This window comes from Syngnathus leptorhynchus, chromosome 6, assembly GCF_054491065.1.
Source record: "Syngnathus leptorhynchus isolate UIUO chromosome 6, UIUO_Slep, whole genome shotgun sequence".
NCBI classification, from domain to species: Eukaryota; Metazoa; Chordata; class Actinopteri; order Syngnathiformes; family Syngnathidae; genus Syngnathus; species Syngnathus leptorhynchus.
In genome coordinates, this window is record NC_141200.1 from 586,055 (window position 1) to 606,283 (window position 20,229).

Sequence of the window (20,229 nt, forward strand, 5' to 3'; positions counted from 1 at the left end):
CGAGCGCCCTGCTTGACATTGACTCTGATTTGCCTTTCTTTCTGTGTGTTTCCCCCGGGACTTTCCCCGTCCTACTTTTTGTCTGCCATCTGAAAAATAGAGAGATGATTCCAAATCTTGACATGTTTTTCTCTTTGTGAAAGACACGGGTGTTAGCAGCTGCACACTGATAAGGTTTTTTTTTTTTTTTTTTTCCCCAGGGCAGGTGCGAACGGGGCCTGCCTGCCTGCCTGCCTGCCTGCCTTCCTTATCTTTGTTTGCTCATTAAGCGGCGGCGGCGGCTCAAGTCAACATAACACAAGTGACGTGAAACAGATTGTTTTTTCCTCAAACACAACTGCGAGCTCATACAGGAAATTAATCTGGTGCGCGTTTTGTTTTTTAATTCATGCTCAAATTTACGGGAAAATGTCCACACTTTCTATTGTATTTGGAATGTGAGCTTCAGCTGCTGTTCACTTAAGTATTGAATCAGTTGAACCATTTCTCGGTCTTTTCATTCCGACGACAGCGCGCAAATGAGGACTCATGCTTCGACTCAGCATCTTCATCCTCGTGAGTACTTGTGAGCAAATTGTGTCCCGAATATTCTTTGTCAGATGTTGTATGTGTGCGTGGGATTGAAGTGTATTTTGCTGCTAATGATGGGAAAACAAACCCTGCTTGTGTTTGTGTGCTGCGCGCGCCCGTGTGTTGTCGCTGATGATGGGAAAAGAACACGTGTGCGCATCGAGGGCTGCCACTCTGGCCCACGCGCCTCCCCGTGCACGCGCATCGGTATAAATGGCGCTGCAGCGAAGTCAGGTGCGGGGCGAAGTCAAGGTGAAAAGAAGCGGGTGTCGCGGACGTGAGGCGGGCGCAAAGGGATCAGGACCGCCGACATGAGCCGCGGCCTGCAATTGGCGGGATGTGACGCGCGGCGCCCGCGGTGATGGCCGGTAATGCGAGCGCTCTGTGGAACGGGACGATAGCGGACGCGCCCGCGGATGGCTCCGCGGCGCTGCGCGTGCTGGTGTCCGCGCTGTACTCGCTGGTGTGCGCGGCCGGGCTGCTGGGAAACTTGCTGGTGCTCGCTCTCGTCAAGGCGCGCGGTGGTCCCGGCGGCGGCAGCGGGGGGCAAGGGCGGAGGCGCGCCTGCGCCGTCCACGTATTCATCGTCAACCTGGCCGCGACGGACCTGGGCTTCGCGCTGACGTTGCCTTTTTGGGCGGCGGACACGCTGCTCGACTTCAGCTGGCCCTTCGGTCACGCCATGTGCAAGGTGGTTCTGAGCGCCACCGTGCTCAACATGTACGCCAGCGTCTTTTTCCTCACCGCCATGAGCGTCACGCGTTACCACTCGGTGGCGCGCGCGCTGCGACCTCGGGGTGGCGGGCGCTGGGGACGAGGGCGCGCATGGTCGCCTGGCTGGGCGGCAGGCGCGCTGTGGGCGGGGGCCACCGTGGCCACGGCTCCCGCCGCCATCTTCTCGACGGTGCGTCACGTCGCAGGGGAGTGCCTTTGCCTGTTGGACTTTCCGGAAGGAGGCGCCTGGCTGGCGCTCTACCACCTGCAGAAAATCCTGCTGGGTTTTGTGGTGCCCCTGGCGGTGGTGTGCGCGTGCTACCTGCTGCTGCTCAGGCTGCTGCGCGCGCGTGGCGCCGAGCGGCGACGCGCCCGCGTCACCCGCTCCATCACCATCGCGGTGCTGTCCTTCTTTCTGTGCTGGATGCCCAACCAGGCCGTGACTTTGTGGGGCGTCCTGGTCAAGCTGAACCTGCTGCAGTGGGACCGCGCCTACTACGTGGCGCACACGTACGCGCACCCGCTCACCGTGTGCCTGGCGCACGCCAGCAGCTGCCTCAACCCGCTGCTCTACTGCCTCCTGCGCCGGGATTTCCGAACCCGCCTCAAGGAGAAGTTCCGTAAGGTGCCGCGGCTCGCCCCGGGGCCCACGCGCGCCCCCGCATCGCCTCATCACGCGCACGCCGGTGGCATTCCACTCAGCGATTTCATGGACTACAGCGAAAACCTCCAACACGCCCCGGTTGGGACGCAGGGCGCTCACGGCGGTTCTCCCCCAATTTGAGTGAGCTCATCGTGGAATCATAGGGCTGACTTTTGAGTGCGTTCTGACGCTGGGCCAGTAGATGGCGGCACCAAATTAAAAACTTCGTCTGCCAAGCTGGGTGACAGACAATATACGCTGCAGGTTCCGTCCACTGCTACTGCCTTCAAAACGCTTTTCACATTTTTAACAACTGTTCATAAATAAACGAAGTTATATGTCATGAAAAGAGAGAGAGGAGCCGATGAGAATTTTAAACAAAAAGGTTCAAAACGGATGGTGGTGTTGGCGCTTTTTGTTTTGAATCCGAAGTGGAAGTAACGTCATCCACCGGAAGTCCACGCGTGGTAATGCTTGGAAAATTTGCTCTTGGAAGAAGGTTCCAGTCGCCACGCCAGTCGGACGTATTTTCACGTCGGACTTGACTTCCTGCTTCTAGCTCACCAGCGTGAAGTGAAAGTGCTGCCTGGACTTGTCGTTAACTCCATTTGACACGTTTTATACTTTTTAATAGAGCACAACGATAGGCGTGTGGGGTTCGTCGAACGACGAGAAACGACTCGCTGCTTTTCTTTTTCTTTTAAACATCGTGTTAGTGGACCGCAGCGGCTTTCTCCGTTACAAGCTAGCATCTGGGCTAACCTGAAACCGTCGGACGGACGGGCGACCAACTTCTTCTGGCCGTCCGCTTTCTCCTGCCTGCCACGGAGACGCCCAGCAGCATTTCATGCGTGCGCGGGGGTTCGCTCGGACATTTTGATGGGAGGCGGCTGGCCGCCGCCGGGTGGACGTCGCGGACACAACTTACGAGCAAGGCGGAGGCGACGGCGGCAGCAACCGCGGCCGCGACGTTCCGGGCCCGCATGGAGTCTCTGGCCGGCTACGTGCACAAGGCGGCCGGCGAGGGTCGCGTCCTGACGCTGGCCGCGCTGCTGCTCAACCACAGCGAGGCCGAGACTCGCTTCCTGTTGGGCTTCGTCAGCCAGCAGGCGGGCCAGAGGTCCACGCCGCTCATTATCGCCGCCCGCAACGGACACGACAAGGTGGTCCGCCTGCTGCTCGACCACTACCACGTGGACCCCGAGCAGCTCGGCAGCACGCGCTTCGACGGGTAAGTTACGGATGGCGGGCAGCCGTTCGAGAGCTGATTGAAGTCTTGCAGGGTGCCGAGGCGAGCACTGGACTGACTGGTCGCCGCCGCTCATGTCATCGAATTGAGTGGGTCACTAGGGACAATGGACTAGTCTCTGGATGATGTCAGGGCAGAGTGGGGCAAATAAAGAGTTGATCGGGTGCTAGTGCAGATATGAGACAGGTCCGTTGGAATGGGCCCGTTTGACCCGTGTCCTTTTTTGCGCTCCCGCAGCTACACCATCGAGGGAGCGACGGCGCTGTGGTGCGCGGCGGGGGCCGGCCACTTTGAGGTGGTGCGCCTGCTGGTGGCTCACGGCGCCAACGTCAACCACACCACCGTCAACAACTCCACGCCGCTGCGGGCGGCCTGTTTCGACGGGCGGCTGGACATAGTGCGCTTCCTGGTCGAGCACGCCGCCGACATGTCCATCACCAACAAGTACAACAACACCTGCCTGATGATCGCCGCCTACAAGGGACACGGCGAGGTGGTGCGCTTCTTGCTGGAGCGCGGCGCCGACCCCGACGCCAGGGCGCACTGCGGGGCCACCGCCCTGCACTTTGCCGCCGACGCCGGCCACTTGGGCGTGGTGGCCGAGCTGGTGCGACGGCACGCCGTCATGACGGCCAACGGCCACGGCATGACGCCGCTGAAGGTGGCGGCGGAGAGCTGCAAGGAGGATGTGGTGGAGCTCCTGCTGGCGCACGCCGACTGCGAGCCGGCGCGTCGCGTGGAGGCGCTGGAGCTGCTGGGCGCCTCCTTCGCCAACGACCGCGAGAACTACGACATCGGCAAGACCTACCGCTACCTGCGCGCCGCCATGGACGAGCGCCAGAGCCACGGCGACGCCGTTCCGGCCAAGGAGCCGCTGCCGCCGGCCGAGGCCTACGGCGGCCGGCCCGAGTGCCGCACGCCGGCCGAGCTGGAGGCCATCCGGGCCGACCGCGACGCGCTGCACATGGAGGGCCTGATGATCCGCGAGCGCATCCTGGGCGCCGACAGCGCCGACGTCTCACACCCCATCATCTACCGCGGCGCCGTCTACGCCGACAACATGGAGTTTGAGCGTTGCATCAAGCTGTGGCTGCACGCGCTGCGCCTGCGTCAGCGCGGCCACCGCAACACGCACAAGGACCTGCTGCGCTTCGCCCAAGTCTTCTCGCAGATGCTGCACCTGAAAGAGCGGCTGGCCCCCGACGCGGTTTGTCTGCCGCCTCTCCTCATATTTTTGTTCGGTCCTACATGTTGGATTTTTTTGGGCGCGCAGGTGGAGCAGGTCCTGGGCTGCAGCGCGCTGGAGATCAGCCGCAGCATGGCGCGCGCCCAGTCGGCGCCCGATGGCGAGCTGGCTCTGGCGGCCGACAACTACGAGTCCAACATGCTGACTTTCCTCTACCTGGCCTGCATCGCCACCAAGACGTCGTGCGCCGACGAGCGGCAGCGCACCCGCATCAACAAGCACGTGTACGACGTGGTCAGGCTGGACCCGCGGGCCCGCGACGGCACCACGCTCCTGCACCTGGCCATCAGCTCCAGCACGCCCGTCGATGACTTCCACACCAACGACGTGTGCGGCTTCCCCAACGCCCAGGTGAGCAGATGCTAGTTGGCTACCTCGTACGTCCCGGCCCGCCCCCCCGCCCCCAATCAAACGTTGTTCTTCAGGTGACCAAGCTGCTGCTGGACTGCGGGGCCCGCGTGGACGCGGTGGACCAGGAGGGCAACACGCCGCTGCACGTGATCGTGCAGTACAACCGTCCCATCAGCGACTTCCTGACGCTGCACGCCATCATCATCAGCCTGGTGGAGGCGGGCGCGCACACGGACCGCACCAACAAGCAGAAGAAGACGCCGCTGGACAAGAGCACCACTGGCGTGTCGGAGATCCTCCTCAAGACGCAGATGAAAATGAGCCTCAAGTGCCTGGCTGCGCGCGCTGTGCGGCGCCACCGCATCTCCTACCGCAAGCAGATACCCGCCAGCCTGGAGGAATTTGTCGATTTCCACTGACCTCCGTTCGTATCTCGCTAACGTGGGTCCGCTGGCGTCGTTATCGGAGGAGGCGCAGTCGGTCGCAATGGCGCCTTGGCAATGGTCGGCCGGCTGCCGGATGGCCACCTCGGTATGCTCGTACGGGAGACGCTGCACTCGGATGACAGGCGCAACAGGGCTCGGGCGCCAACGGCACGGCACTGGCACGGCAACATCCACGTTAGTCATGAATCCGAATGTTTTCTCAGCCCACGTGCAAATATATTCTGATTTTCTACATCTCTATTTTTTTTTTTTAAACTAGCTTAATGCAAAACATTCAATCACTAGAAAAAACGAATCACTTTTCCAATCCCAGTTTGCATGAAGTTGACGTGGCCCAAATTTCTGATGTTCTTGACTAAAATGAATTGGCACGGAGGTCAACGAATGACCTCGTGCTACCTAAAAGAAACAAAGCAGTGTCAAGCAAGATAGCACGAAATGGTGACTTTTTGAAAGTGACGCCGTCTTACTGTACCGATTGATGCCAAGGGCTCCCACTTTGCTCCGTGCTTACAAATGATATTCATTTAGCTCACCATATCGATCATGTGAATGATTTCTCGCAATAATGAGGAAATGAAACGAAATCAATATGCAACCTTTTCATTTCTATTAATATCCACCAGTGTTCTTCGCAAATGAAGACATAGAAAGGCTCGTTCCTCGAAAGTCGCTATGTCCCATGACTGGCGTGTCACGTGGCCAAACGTTGTCAGTCGATGACTCCGCCCACAAGGACCTCATCTCACCAACACGGAACCTTCCGTCAAGCTAAAGTGTGTGAGAGCGAGCTTTTATTTTGATTGTGTGACTTCATTTCATGGATTGATTTGGACCAATGTTCCGTCTTTGCCCACTAAGTGCCTCAGAATCCGCTTCATTGTGCAAATCACGTGACGACGACAAACAACGTTCGATGGCAACAAGAAAAACCACGTCAATGACGACAATGATGACGTATTCCAAACGAGGCGACGTCAACTTCAACAAGAAGTCAACACAAAAACCAAGTAAACGACCAAGACGGCAAAACAATTGCAGACAACGACTACAATAGCAAAACGACAGCAGTCAAGACGAAAAACAATGTCAAAGAATGACAAAATCATTAAAAGTCCATTTTCCAAATGTTCTGCTTTATTGGAGTGCATGCTACGTTGGAAGCGAGACTAGAAGACTAAAATGTTGTCGCTTTGAAATGAGCTGGAATCCGTTCCAGTGAGAGAGAGACAGAGTGAGGCTGATCCGATACCATGTGGCTGAGCTCAGCGAGTCCGTTCCGGCGCTCCGGGTTTTCCCTCGCCTTGTACCAAGCAGTCCTGTGCGGAGCCGAGCCGCGCCGCACCGCACCGCAGCTTTTTCTCGTGCGCTCTTGTCGCGATTTCCAAGGGGAATATTTGCACTCTGCGACGAAGTGGGAGCATCCTAGCCGCCCATGGGACACCCGGGCTCGGTCCCTCGTTGCGACTCACTGAATGCGCGATGTGCGTCTTGGTGGCGGCGCGCAGGCCGGTGGGGGCCCGGGGCCGTGTGACGGCGGCGCTCCACTGAGGCAGGCCAGCCATCCAGCCAGCGAAACAGGAGCACGTTCGCCACTCTTCCTTCCAGCCGTTTCGCCGCGCCGCCTGGCCTGGCCTGTCCGGGCCTTATGGAGTGCACGTGAAGCGGGCCGCGTCGGGACTGTGAGCGGGGTAAGTGGACACGGGCGTGCGCCGTCTGGGGCTTGGCGGCGGACGGCAAGCGATGCTGGCTGGCTCGCTTGGTGCTCGCTCTCTCGCTCGGCGGGCTAGCCGCTGCCGTCTTTGTCTGCAGACGCTGGGAGCTAAGCGCTGTGCTTCCATCGTCGGACACGTCCTTGTCTGACCCAACGTGCGCACTTGCTCTTTTGGTTGGTTCCCACCATGTTCGCTTGGGTATTCCCGATATTAATGACGTTCAGGCCACTTGGTGTGCTTGGGCCGAAATGAGCATCCCAGCTTGTTTTGGAGCCGCTTGCTTGGTTGTTTGTCAAGTGAAGACGTGCATTTGTTTGCTGCCAATGAGGCGAGGCCCTGTCGAGCTTTTCGGTACAACGAAGCTTTCTACTCATGTGAGTTTGTTCACTTGTTATATTTGGAAGCTACGACAGCTTGTCACGTCGCAAATAACGACTTGCGAGGATGTTACAGAGAGCGTGCGAGCGAGCGAGCGAGCAAGCAAGCAAGCACACGCTCCCAACTTTGACACTGCTTTTAAACCACCAAGTGGTGCTTATCAATGCTGCAGAGGTGAATTGATGTTACTGCGGCACCCGCGTGTCCGACTTGGCACATTTCGTCCAAATTGACGCGTCCGACAATGGATCTCGCTAGCCGCGTAGGTAGCAAGCTAGCAGCGGGCCACCGCAAGCCTCGATGATGGAAGCCTCCGTAGATGGAGCTTGGTCTCGGCTCGATATTCGATGTTTGCCGCAGCGGTTGCCGTCGTTGCGCGTGTTTTTAACGAACGGTGCCCACCCGGCGGCGCCGAGAGCTTTTCTCGGCGTGCCCCTTTGCGCTGAAGTGACAGCGAGGCCGACGGTTTCTCTCTCTCTCTCTCTCGGCTAACATGCTAACTGTTAGCCACTTAGCATGCGAGCTAGTCGGGTGTTGGCATCCGCCAGCCTGCCTGCCTGCCTGTCTTGCCTGCCTGTCTTAACGGCTCGTCGTAAGGCACTTGTTTGCATTGAATTGACTTTTTCTTTCAACGCAGCCTGAAATGTGTATCAATAGCGCCCCAGTAAGCAAAAGCCTCCAAATGTTCGTAAATTGGCAAATGTGACTCTAGTGTAGTGACGTAAAAATATGCGTGTTCATTTCAAACTTTTATCTCGACTCCTATTTAGACGTGTTGATAGTTTTCGGTAAAAAGTTCAAACAAAAATCGAGTGTATATAAGTATCAGAAGGTAGACTGATACAATCGAGTAGTTTCTGTAGTGCTCGCTGAACTTGCAACTATTGATTGTTTTGATCATCTGTTGATTACGGATTATACTCCACCGAAAGGAATTGGACAAGTTGAAGCAAAGCAAGCAAGGTCACTAAACTGTGAATTGATGATCAAAATCGGGATTTTTTTAAAATCCTACTTAGTTTCTGAGTCATCGGTCCATGGCTGCACCTTGAGTATTTTTGAAATACACGGTCGTTTCACGTAAACCTGAGGAAAGCGATCTACAGTGTGTATTTACTATCAAAACGTGTTGTGTCACGCAGGAGGCCATGCGGGCAGCGGGGCGGCGGCGCCGGGTCCAGCCCTGAGCAGGCGTCCCTCCCGCGGCTGGCTGGGAGGAGCGCGGCCCTCCTGCGCTCGCTCACCCCCTCGCGGCGCTCCGGGACGCCCCTACTAAGATGTCCCTCAGCAGCGGCCCTGCAGGCGGGAAAGGTGCGGACTCCAGTGCGGTGGACGCGTACGACAGCGGCGATGAGTGGGACATCGGTGTGGGCAATCTGATCATTGACCTGGACGCCGACCTGGAGAAGGACAAACTGGAGATGTCAGGCAGCAAGGAGGGCGGCCCGGCGGGCGGCCCCCCCGGCGCCGTGACCGCTCTGTCCGACAACATCAAATTCGTCAGTCCTGCCGCTGGTGGGCAGGGAAAAGACAGCAAATCCAAATCCAAACGCACTAAAAACTCCAAAGACGGCGCCAAGACGGCCCCGCCGCCGCCGCTGGACGCTGTCAAGAAGGAGCTGCCGGGTCGGGGGCCCGGGGACCCGGCCGCCGCGGCGCACAACCTCAACCCGGTTCTGACTAAGGGGGGCGACAAGTCCGGCAAAGCCATGCGGGTCCCGCCGGTCGTCAAGAAGGACAAGGACGTGATGTCGGTAAAGACTAAGAAGGACAAAATGGAGGTGGACAAGGAACCGCTGCCGTCGACCGGGACCCCTCTCCCCCGCAGCGGGCCCTTCGAAAGCCAGCAGAACGCCGAGGCCCCCGCCGCCGAGCTGCTGGGTCACGTGGCTCTGGACTCTGCCGGGATGGGTCAGCCTGTCGCCATGACGACCGAGGAGGAGGACGATGAAGACGAGGACATGGAAGGCGGCGGCGAGTGCCGCAACCTGAAGAAGATGCTGTGTGGGGACAAGGTAAGGTCGGAGACGCCTCGACAACATTGGACGGTCTGTCGGGCTCAGCCTCTTTTTGCTAGTTTTCCCTCAAAAGTTGACGCATTTCTCTTGACTTGGCTGCCAAGACCTCCAAAGGCTCACGCTTGCTGGTGTTTGTCTCCCCTCCTTCCAGATGGAGTCGCCCGGCTCCACGGCGGCCCCGCCTCCCCTGCACCTGCTGGCCAATAGCGACATCTCCTCGCCGTGCGAGCAGATCATGGTGCGCACGCGCTCGCTGGCGGTCAACACGGCCGACGCGGCGCAAGCCACCGAGCCCGAGTGCCTGGGACCCTGCGAACCCGGAACCAGCGTCAACCTGGAGGGCATCGTGTGGCAGGAGACCGAAGACGGTTCGGACGATGCGCATTTCATTCGTGAATGCCATGATATGAACGCCACGAGAAATGGTTGCGTCTAATACGTTACTGCGGTGCAGGCATGCTGGTGGTGAACGTGACGTGGCGGAACAAGACGTACGTGGGGACCCTGCTAGACTGCACCCGACACGACTGGGCCCCGCCCAGGTTGGTTTGGGCGCCAAGCTGAGCCCCCGCCCGCCCGCCACGTGCTGAGCGCTCTGCCCGTGTCTTTCAGGTTCTGCGATTCTCCCACCAGCGACGTGGAGATGCGAGGCGGGCGCGGCCGAGGCAAGCGGATGCGCCCGGCCGGCGGCGTGCCCGCTAACGACAACGGCACGTCGTCGGACAACAAAGGGAGCGGCAAGACCCGCGGCGGGGCCGCCGGTACCAACGGCAAAGGGCGGCGCGGAAGCCAGACGTCCGCCGCCGGACCGGGGGAGGACGCCAAGGCCAGCCCCTGCTCCTCCGCCAAGAGGAAGAGCAAGCCCGCCTCGGACATGGAGCCCACCTCCAGCTCCGAGGACACCAAAGCGTCCAAGCGAATGCGGAGCAACTCCACCGGCGCCGCCCACTCGCTCCCCGCCGGAAAATCGGAGGCGCTGGAGCGCGTGTGTCCGTCGCCGGTGCTCATCGATTGCCCCCACCCCAACTGCAACAAGAAGTACAAGCACGTCAACGGCCTCAAGTACCACCAGGCGCGCGCCCACCACGAGCACGACGCCGACAGCGAATACGGCGACGAGTCGGGCCACCACCCCGACGCCGCCTCCTGCAACGGCGCCGCCATCTCCCCGGCCCGCTCCGCCACACCCAAAGGGCGGGGCTTCGACGCGCCGTCGCCGGGGAAGCAGCCGCCCAAGCTCGGCAAGAAGAGGACGGGCGAGGGCGAGCCCGACGGGACGGATGCCGAGTGCTTGACGGACGAGGCCAGCAACGACGGCGTGGACGACAGGAAGGCCAAGAAGATGGCGGCCGGCGGGAAAACGGACAAAACCACCGCAAAGGGAGTGAAGCCCGGTCGGCCCGCGCTGCCGGCCGGCCCCTCCGTGCCCCTCTCTTACAACTCGCGAGCTGGTTCTCCCTCGCCGGGCTCTGCGGCGGCCCCAAAGAACGGCCAATCCAAACCCCCCTCTCTGGTGGACCCCTCCTCCAGCCCCCTGGCCAAAGACAAGAAGAAAAAAGACAAGAAGAGGCGGGAGGGCGACAGCCCCAAGGGGCCGCGGCTGGAGGAGGGCTACGCCGAGGCCGGCGACGCCCTTCTCAACGGCTCCTCCGAAGTTCAGCAGAGCCGACTGGCCAGCATCAAGGCGGCGGCCGACAAAGTCTACAGCTTCTCGGACAGCGCGCCCAGCCCCTCCTTGGGTGGCGGCGGCGGCAGGGCGGAGGGCGCCGTGGGGCAGAACGGCACTGACGGCATGTCGCTTCAAACCAGCAGCCCCGCCTACTCGGACATCTCCGACGAGGGCGAGGACGGCGAAGGGAAGGCGGAGGCCGTCAAGGTGAAAACAGAGCCCGACTCCAAGAAGGCCCTGTACCCCCCTCAAGCGCCGCCCGCCAAGGAAGCCCCCTACTACCCCACCTATGACGCCTACTACCCCACCGCCTACGCTGGCGCCAGCCCCGCCTCCACCGCCGCGCCCAAGAAGGAGGACGAACCGCAGGTGACAGAGGGGGTGAAGGTGAAAGTGGAGCCTCCGGAGGAAAGGAAGTCTGAGGCCGGACCCCCGCAGCCGTCGGTCATCCAGCAGCGCCCCAGCGTGTACGCCCCCCCGCCCCTCTACTACAACCAGTACTACGGCCAGCCCTACTCGTACTCGCCCGACCAGGCCTACCACGCCCACCTGCTGGCCTCTAGCCCCGCCTACCGGCAGCAGTGCGAGGAGCGCCAGCGGCTGGCCGACAAGAAGGCGGAGGGCAAAGCCTCGGCGGGGCCGCCCACCCTGACGCCGGCCCCCGCCCTCGCCGAACTGGCCAAAAGCAAGCCCAAGGAGGCGGCGGGGCCCGAGACGACCAAGTCCGTCATCATGGTGAAGGGCGACGACCCCAAAGTTGCCGCCGCGCCCCCCGAGGGGCTGAAGATGAAGCTGAGCGAGGCGGGCCATCAAGCCAAAGAGGAGGCCGCCGCTGCCGCCGCCGCCGCTGCCGCCATGTGGTACAGACAGGTATGACCGCTTTGCTTGCTAAACTTTGGTACAACTGCTCACAGCTGACAAAAAAAGCTTCGCTCTCAAACCAATGGTCAATAGAAGTGCCGCTCTGCTTTTGCCAGGAACCCGACGCCCGCCTGTGGCCGTACGTGTACCCCAACAAGTACTCGGACGCCCCCAAAGCGCAGGAGGACGAACGCGAGCGCGACAGGAAGTCAAAGGAGGACCGGCCGCGGCCCAAGGAGGCGTTGCACAAAGACGAGGCCAAGGAGGGGGCAGAGGGACGGGCGCCGCCAGAGGAACAACAACAACAACAACAACAACAGCAGCAGCGCGCGGCGGCCAAGGAGGCGCGGCCCCCCCACATGCAGTTTGCAAGCCCCCTGGCGCAGCACCAAGGCTACATGCCCTACATGCACGGACCCTACGCCTACGGGCAGGCCTACGAACCCGGCCACCCCGGCTACCGGGGCGTTCCCCCCGTCATGATGCAGAATTACCCCGGTAAGACAAAAAACAAACAAGGAAAAGGCAGAAAAGAAATAAGATGAGCGCCCGCGTGCGTCTGCTTCCTCAGGCTCCTACCTGGCCGCCGGTTACTCCTTCTCGTCCTACGCCGGCAAGGCGGCGGCCGAGGAGGGCGGCGAGAAAGCGGCGCGTTCCAGTCCCACGGTGAAGGGGACCACGAGCGGCGAGGCCAAAGCGCTGGAACTCCTGCAGCAGCACGCCAGCCACTACAAGAGCAAGTCGCCCACCGCTGACAAGACGCCGGCGCATGAGCGAGAACGCGAGCGAGACGGCGAGCGGCCGCGCTCGTCGCCGGCCCAGCGCGCCCCGCCGCCGCCTTCGCACCATCACCACCACCACCACCTGGCCTACCCGCTCCTCGCCGGACAGTATGACCTGGCCTACGCCTCAGGTGACAACTCATCTTTGCTTGTTTGCCACTGCATTTTTATTATTTTTTCTTTTTGCTTGCTTGCACCTAGCCCCCCTTTATTCCTTGCTTTGTTTCCTCATCGGACCTTTTCTTTCCTTCCTTCCTTCCTTCCTTCCTTCCTTCCTTCCTTCCTTCCTTCCTTCCTTCCTTCCTGGTTTCCTCATTGCCAGTAGATGTCTACTTTCATGTTGTCAGCCGAGCTTGTCCAGCCAAATTGTGACGTCGTGTGTGCGTGCGTGCGGCAGGTTTGTCGTCGCCGGCCATGGTGGCCAGCCAGCAGGCGTCGGCGCCGTCCATGTACCCGCCCCCGAGGAGGTGAGAAAAGGCTCGCGGCTGCCCGGACGTGACCAGATCGATCACGCAAGGACGCTGTCGCCGCAACGCCTGAGGGGAGGCGGGCGGCCGCTAGCCCCGCCCCCCTCGACAGCCTGACGCTCCAAGGATGGAAGTTCATCTCAGTCGCCATTTGTCCTGAAGACCACAAGAAGAGAATGGCGTGCAGGCGGGCAGGCATCCTCCCTTGCTCCCTCCCTCCCTCCCTCCCTCGCTCCCTCCCTCCCCCTCAGTGTCTTGCTGTACTGTAGCGTGCGTGCCGTGCGCATGCGTGTAAATAATGTACAGAGGAATCATTTTTAAGAGGTTGGATGCGGTTTTGTTTCCTACTCTTCTTTTTTTCTCTCTGTTGTTTTTCTACTCCTGTTGATCATATTAAAGACATGTAGCTGGACCAACCACGCCCGAGCCCCGCCTCCTCATTGACGTGCGCTCAATAAAACCTGTTGATTGCCTCTTCATCAAATGCCTCACATTCCAGCCATTCAGCCGCTCGCACCAGCTGACACGTGAGGGTTAGGGTTTCAAAGTAGGGTTTAAAGTGAGAATAAAAAAAGATAAAATAATTTTCTTGAAGGGTGACGCTTGTGCTTAGTGTGTTTGTGTTGTCTACAGTTCACAAACGAACCTGAAAGTGGCGGTGTACCTAATAAAGTGTCTGAGTGACGTCACAGATAAACCAGCCAATCAGAAAGTGGGGGTGAGGGCAGGTGGGGCACTTTTCACTTTCACTTAAGATTTGACCATGATGTTTCCCTAATGAAATGGCCTGTGATTAGGTACACCTGAAAATGGCGGTGTACCTGATAAAGTGTCCGAGTGACGTCACAGATCAACCAGCCAATCAGAAAGTGGGGGTGAGGGCGGGTGTGGCACTTTTCACTTTCACTTAAACTTTTTCCCTAATGAAGTCATTAGGTACACCTGCGTTCTTGTGACGTCACAGCTCAACCAGCCAATCAGAAAGTGGGGGTGAGGGCGGGTGTGGCACTTTACACTTTCACTTAAACTTTTTCCTCTAATGAGGTAATTAGGTACACCTGTGTCCGTGTGACGTCATAGCTCAACCAGCCAATCAGAAAGTGGGGGTGAGGGCAGGTGTGGCACTTTTCACTTTCACTTAAGCTTTGACCATGATTTTTCCCTAATGAAGTGGCCTGTGATTAGGTACACCTGAAAATGGCGGTGTACCTAATGCAGTGTCCGAGTGACGTCACACATCAACCAGCCAATCAGAAAGTGGGGGTGAGGGCGGGTGTGGCACTTTTCACTTTCACTTAAGCGTTGACCATGAGCTTTCCCTAATGAAGTGGCCTGTTATTAGGTACACCTGAAAATGGCGGTGTACCTAATGGAGTGTCCGTGTGACGTCACAGATCAACCAGCCAATCAGAAAGTGGGGGGTTGTTTGGGTGTGGCACTTTTCACTTTCATTTAAGTTTTGACCATGATTTTTCCCTAATGAAGTGGCCTGTGATTAGGTCCACCTGCAAATGGCGGCGTACCTAATGGAGTGTCCAAATGACGTCACAGATTAAACAGCCAATCAGAAAGTGGGGGTGAGGGCGGGTGTGGCACTTTTCACTTTCACTTAAACTTTTTCCCTAATGAAGTGATTAGGTACACCTGTGTCCGTGTGACGTCACAGATCAACCAGCCAATCAGAAAGTGGGGGGTTGTTTGGGTGTGGCACTTTTCACTTTCATTTAAGTTTTGACCATGATTTTTCCCTAATGAAGTGGCCTGTGATTAGGTACACCTGAAAATGGCGGCGTACCTAATGGAGTGTCCAAATGACGTCACAGATTAAACAGCCAATCACAAAGTGGGGGTGAGGGCGGGTGTGGCACTTTTCACTTTCACTTAAACTTTTTCCCTAATGAAGTGATTAGGTACACCTGTGTCCGTGTGACGTCACAGATCAACCAGCCAATCAGAAAGTGGGGGGTTGTTTGGGTGTGGCACTTTTCACTTTCATTTAAATTTTGACCATGATTTTTCCCTAATGAATTGGCCTGTTATTTGGAACACCTGAAAATGGCGTTGTACCTAATGGAGTCTCCTAGTGACGTCACAGATCAAACAGCCAATCAAAAAGTGGGGGTGAGGGCGGGTGTGGCACTTTTCACTTTCACTTAAACTTTTTCCCTAATGAAGTGATTAGGTACACCTGTGTCCGTGTGACGTCACAGATCAACCAGCCAATCAGAAAGTGGGGGGTTGTTTGGGTGTGGCACTTTTCACTTTCATTTAAATTTTGACCATGATTTTTCCCTAATGAATTGGCCTGTTATTTGGAACACCTGAAAATGGCGTTGTACCTAATGGAGTCTCCTAGTGACGTCACAGATCAAACAGCCAATCAAAAAGTGGGGGTGAGGGCGGGTGTGGCACTTTTCACTTTTACTTAAACTTTTTCCCTAATGAAGTGATTAGGTACACCTGTGTTCTTGTGACGTCACAGCTCAACCAGCCAATCAGAAAGTGGGGGGTTGTTTGGGTGTGGCACTTTTCACTTTCACTTAAGCTTTGACCATGATTTTTCCCTAATGAAGTGGCCTGTCATTAGGTACACCTGCAAATGGCGGTGTACTTAATGGAGTCTCTGAGTGACGTCACAGATCAAACAGCCAATCAGAAAGTGGGGGTGAGGGCGAGTGTGGCACTATAAAAAATCAAAGGATCAGCGTGTGTGAGTGGGAGGGGGGGAGACGATTCGTTTAACAATTCGTTTGAATGAATCTTTTGAGTGAACTGATTCTAAAGATTCAGTTCACTCAGAAGAACTGGAATGCACATCACTGGTGCCGGACAAATTTACCGGGAGGGTGACGTCAGTGCCTCCCCAGTCATAAACCTCACAGCACGTCACTGGTTGATTTATTTCAAACAGTTGATAAGAATCAAAGGCCTCCATTTGATACCATAGAAAATGCATGGCCACTCATGGATGGTTGGGGTCGTAATACAAAAACTACAATTTCCTAAAAGCATAAAAGGTACATTTAAATGCCATCGTGTCAAAAGCATGTTTTTTAGGACTACCTAGAATATGAAGAGAACTTTTTATTGAAAAAAAAAAAAACAACACTTGTGCATCACAACCACATCCTGATAGCATCATGAAGTCCTGGCCAGCCACACGGGGGCGCTACCAGGTGTCATCCATTTATCGCAATGGGATTATCGGTAATCTGATTACACTGCAGCTCACTTTGCGGTCAGAGGTAAAAGGTCACCGTGGCAAATTCTGCTTCCTGTGGGTACTCATGTCTTCATGTTCTCATCTTTCATGTTCTCATGTTTCTGCCTCGGGTCTTCTTTGCTCAGGCTCCACCATCTTTTATTCTCCCTGCATTCTCATGTTATGTTTCTTCTCACGCCCGCATCTTTCATCTCTTTTCATCCTTTCTGATAGCTACGCCACGTTCCCCAGCTAGCCCGTTCCCCAGCTAGCGTGCCGTTTTACTCCAAGAGCAGCATCAGTTTCCCGTGCTTGAAGTTGTCGTCCGCTCTGACTGTACTTGCCGTGCTAGCCGCTATCGCTAGGACTCCTTGACGTTGGGTTGACTACCAAAGCGACCGGCGTCGCCGTCAGCGGGCCGAGTCGGCGAGCCGCCGCCGTCGGCCACCTCGTTGGCGCAACTCATCCTGCCGCTGAGCAGGCGCGCGTCAGAATGCGCATTGGCCACCGTGTGGCGCCGCATGCCGCCCGCTTTCTCCAGGTAGGCCTCGCCCTCGTGCTCCACCAGGGGCGCCAAAGAAGAGCAGATGTCAGGCTGGGAGCCGTCGCCGATAAACCACGGCAGACCGCTGTCCCCCCAGCACTCTGAACGCAAGCGAGAAAAAAAGCAGAAGCAACATCAGCTTCGTAAGAACAACAATCCCAACAGGCCTTTAGAAAGAGCCGGGATTTTATAAATTCATAAATTCAAAGCTCTCATAAAGATCCAGAAGCTCATTGAGAAGACGCCATTATAAAAGGACCTGACTAGCGAGTGCTGGACAGGAAGCGTTGAAAATAAAACAGAGTAAGCAGCATTAAGGCTTTAATCTCAGGCGTGATCCTCTTGAGTTTATTTGTGTTCTTGGCCTCCAGGAATGAACACAAACACATTCCTGGCTTGGCCTTTTACTTTAGATTGAAGGCTCAATCTTCAGTGCGGCTTACGTGCGCTAACTAGCCACTCAAGCGTTTGACCCCCAATCACACAACACACCTGAAGGGTGAAGGTCGGCGGCGGCATCGCTGAGGTACGGCGACACCACCATGGCCGCCAGACGTTCCAGATGACGGTAACGCGAGCTGGACGCTGCGCCGCATTCGCGCACCCCCTGCGGGACGCATCCGGAAAGTCGACATTACGGTCATAGCACTGGCCAAATGCGAACTTTTTCATTCAATGATGGAAAACCATGACCTGCAGCACCAGCAACATGTGCGTGACGGCGGGCGGCACACTGCCCGCGCTTTGCAGACTGTCCTCCAGAGGGAGCTTCAGCAGCACCAAGTCTCGGAAGGCCAACAGTGTCATCTGTCGCACAGACAGCTCCTGACCCTGAGGGCACGCAATCAATTAGCCAGCGGTAAGCGAGCGCAGCCCACGCGCCATGTGGTCACCTGTAGAGGGTAGAAGATGGCCTGCAGCGTGGGCAGCGTCTCCGTGAAAAAGCAGCGCCATGCCTCGCCCAGCGCCGCCAGCTGTTCTCCATCTGGGAAGGGAGTATGCTTGCGGTTACCGCGGCAACAGCTGACATTCCTACTCCTCCCTCACCAGAGATGAAGATACGCTCCAGAAGCTCTGTCAAGCCGTCCGTCAACAGACGATTCTGAAGACGCAAAGGCGCGACACGTCAACTTGACTTCCTGTTGTGGGCACGCCAACCAAAACGCACCTGCAAGTAGTCTGTGACGAAGGAGCCCATCTCGCTCTTCAGCAGCCACCTGGTGGACATCAAACACGGCCGCCGCAGGTCAGGCAAACAGAGGCGCCAGGAAGACCACAAAGTGGAATGAGACCGGCGTCACCTGATGCTCTCGTTCAGTGTGTAGAGCTCATTGGGCTGCAGAGGTCCGCCCCTGAAGACTTTCGTCACTGCCGATTGGACGCTGAGGACACCAGAGGAGGAGTGGCACCATTTTGGATGGTGATCAAGAAGATGGGGAGCTAGCCCGCTAGCATTAGCTAGTGGATGTGTGCATGAGTGTGTTTGACAGGATGTGAGGCGGCAGTTTAACACGGCCACTTCCTCTAAACATCTTGTTGCGGCTGATGCCACCAGGAAACGTACACACACACACACACACACGCAAGATGAAGCTTGTGAGCAGGAAACATACACTTCCTGATTCAAGACACACACACACACACACACACAGAGTCAGGGAAGAGTTCTGAAAAGTGGCCGTGTACCTGTTCCAGATAGTACTGTTGCACGCTTGCAATGTATTGGGTGTAGCATGGAACCGGGTCAGGTCGGACAGAACTGGAGAACTCATGAAGCGAGGCCTGGAGCGCCGAAAAGATCCCATCATTCACCTTAGTCACACACACACACAAAGATAATGAAATCTCACCCTTCCAAAAAAGCAAGCGAGCAAACTCTTACTTTGACACATAAATGCGACTTGCGAGACATCCTGCCATGTCACCACACAAACACACTCACACACACAAAGCTGTGGAACTCGTTAGGAGCAGTGTTGTAACCACGGCAACCTGGATCCAGACGATGTCCCCTTATGCCCGCCCGCAGGATGGAAAAAGAAACAAACAAAAAAAGTCAAGCGTCCTCGGTCGGCTCTCAATGCCACTTCATCAGCTAGCCAACAAACAACCCGTGGAGTGATGAAGCACCTTTTCTTCTTTTTTCTTCTCGGACAAAACAGAAGCAATGCGACCCTTGCAAACACCACGTGACAAGTCACCAATCGTTCATTTGACAAAATGACGGACAAGCACGCGCACGCGCAGCATCGACGTGGATGTCCCCGTGCGCGCGCGCGCGCTCTTTGCCTATTTGAACTCACCTCGGCTCTCACTTGATTGTCGGCAGTGAAGAACAACAAAAAAGCTTGTCAGATCAGATGGCGTCAAAAGCAGTCTTAGCGCCCCGCTGTCTCAAGAGCTCCGTCTCGCTTGTCAAACTTTTTGCCCTGTAAAAAGTTTTCACGTTTGCATAGTGTTGCGCTTGCTTTCTCCTCGTGGCTTCTCTCGCTCGCTTGCTCGCTCGCTCGCACCAAAGTGTTGGCGGGAGCACAAGCTCGAGTTGCTGCGCGCTGACACTTCCGCCCTAAACATTCAGAATAAAAGCTCAGCTGGCTTCGCTCAAACCATTTCGCTCCAAATAGACTTTTGAGTTGAATTTGTTTGAAAAACATAGATCTACTCCATTCATTACTCGCCAACTACCTTGACGTATTTTACGACGATATGCTTGAAAATCAGAGCTCAGTGGCGAAGAAATGATCCCTCCATTATGTGAGTCGGCTGGCGGGTTCCTTCTTCCATGCACATCAGTCACGGACACGAGATGACGTTCGTTGTTTGTGATGTCAACACATTTGGCTTTTGGTGTTGTGAGTGTCAACACGTGTTAAAGTAGGCTGCCTGCTCCGGCGTCTTGGCAAGCAATGGCAACTTACTTCCTGTATGTCTGTCGGTGTCTCGGGCAACTTGACTCGCAAGCGCTCGCTCCTTCTATTTGATGGAGCCATCCCATCCCATCCCATCCATCCGATGTGCGTGCATGATGTGAGCCAACAAGTCATTGAATCCAATCAATGGACGTGATTTCCTGTTCAAATGAGATTGCAGACTTTGTTGAAGTGTCAGCCAAAGCGAGCGCTCCCTGGCCAAAGCGAGCGCTCCCTGGCTGACTGACTGCACTCTTCCGTCATTCAGGCCAAATCACGTTAGGTCCAGCCTGCACTCAGATTAAACTAGACGTTCAAATGTGGAGGTAGGGCTTTCTGGATTGAATTACGCGGTGGAGGTCAGTCACGTGGTTGGCCACAGCCGTTGGAAGAGCTCGAACGCCCTCTACAGGGGAGAGCTTTCCTTCCTGGACGTAGGTGCACACACGTCAGCTCAATGTCAAC

The 20,229-nt window shown here is 56.7% G+C and overlaps 4 protein-coding genes across 12 annotated transcripts; 3 read left to right on the forward strand and 1 right to left on the reverse strand.

Moving 5' to 3' along the window:
- Positions 1-37: 37 nt before the first annotated feature.
- Positions 38-2,276, forward strand: LOC147055026 (relaxin-3 receptor 1-like). The gene has a single exon (XM_085915487.1). The coding sequence runs from the start codon at positions 932-934 to the stop codon at positions 2,066-2,068; it is 1,137 nt and encodes a 378-aa protein (XP_085771613.1). The 5' UTR covers positions 38-931; the 3' UTR covers positions 2,069-2,276.
- fem1b (fem-1 homolog b) lies at positions 2,069-5,451 on the forward strand. The gene is made up of 4 exons (XM_085915486.1): positions 2,069-3,158; positions 3,414-4,383; positions 4,450-4,773; positions 4,848-5,451. Exons 1-4 carry the CDS (start codon positions 2,911-2,913, stop codon positions 5,190-5,192), a joined length of 1,887 nt encoding a protein of 628 aa, XP_085771612.1. The 5' UTR covers positions 2,069-2,910; the 3' UTR covers positions 5,193-5,451.
- LOC147055028 (zinc finger protein 609-like) lies at positions 5,210-13,528 on the forward strand. 7 transcript variants are annotated; one of them, XM_085915476.1, is made up of 9 exons: positions 5,210-5,995; positions 6,081-6,910; positions 8,455-9,327; positions 9,482-9,698; positions 9,785-9,872; positions 9,943-11,869; positions 11,977-12,358; positions 12,432-12,773; positions 13,040-13,528. In XM_085915476.1, exons 3-9 carry the CDS (start codon positions 8,590-8,592, stop codon positions 13,111-13,113), a joined length of 3,768 nt encoding a protein of 1,255 aa, XP_085771602.1. In that variant the 5' UTR covers positions 5,210-5,995; positions 6,081-6,910; positions 8,455-8,589; the 3' UTR covers positions 13,114-13,528. The 7 variants fall into 7 exon arrangements, with proteins under 7 accessions (XP_085771602.1, XP_085771601.1, XP_085771603.1 ...); XM_085915475.1 differs by having other exon boundaries at positions 5,210-5,393; positions 5,846-6,910; XM_085915477.1 differs by lacking the exons at positions 5,210-5,995; positions 6,081-6,910 and adding an exon at positions 7,100-7,308.
- Positions 13,529-16,079: 2,551 nt separating this feature from the next.
- Positions 16,080-19,629, reverse strand: prr5l (proline rich 5 like). 3 transcript variants are annotated; one of them, XM_085914703.1, is made up of 10 exons: positions 19,541-19,629; positions 19,159-19,284; positions 18,542-18,667; positions 18,157-18,237; positions 18,024-18,072; positions 17,903-17,957; positions 17,749-17,840; positions 17,549-17,686; positions 17,348-17,462; positions 16,080-16,956 (listed from the first exon to the last, which is right to left on the reverse strand). In XM_085914703.1, the coding sequence occupies exons 3-10, from the start codon at positions 18,661-18,663 to the stop codon at positions 16,673-16,675; spliced, it is 936 nt and encodes a 311-aa protein (XP_085770829.1). In that variant the 5' UTR covers positions 18,664-18,667; positions 19,159-19,284; positions 19,541-19,629; the 3' UTR covers positions 16,080-16,672. The 3 variants fall into 3 exon arrangements, with proteins under 3 accessions (XP_085770829.1, XP_085770828.1, XP_085770830.1); XM_085914702.1 differs by lacking the exon at positions 19,541-19,629 and having other exon boundaries at positions 19,159-19,441; XM_085914704.1 differs by lacking the exons at positions 19,159-19,284; positions 19,541-19,629 and adding an exon at positions 18,798-18,968.
- Positions 19,630-20,229: the final 600 nt, after the last annotated feature.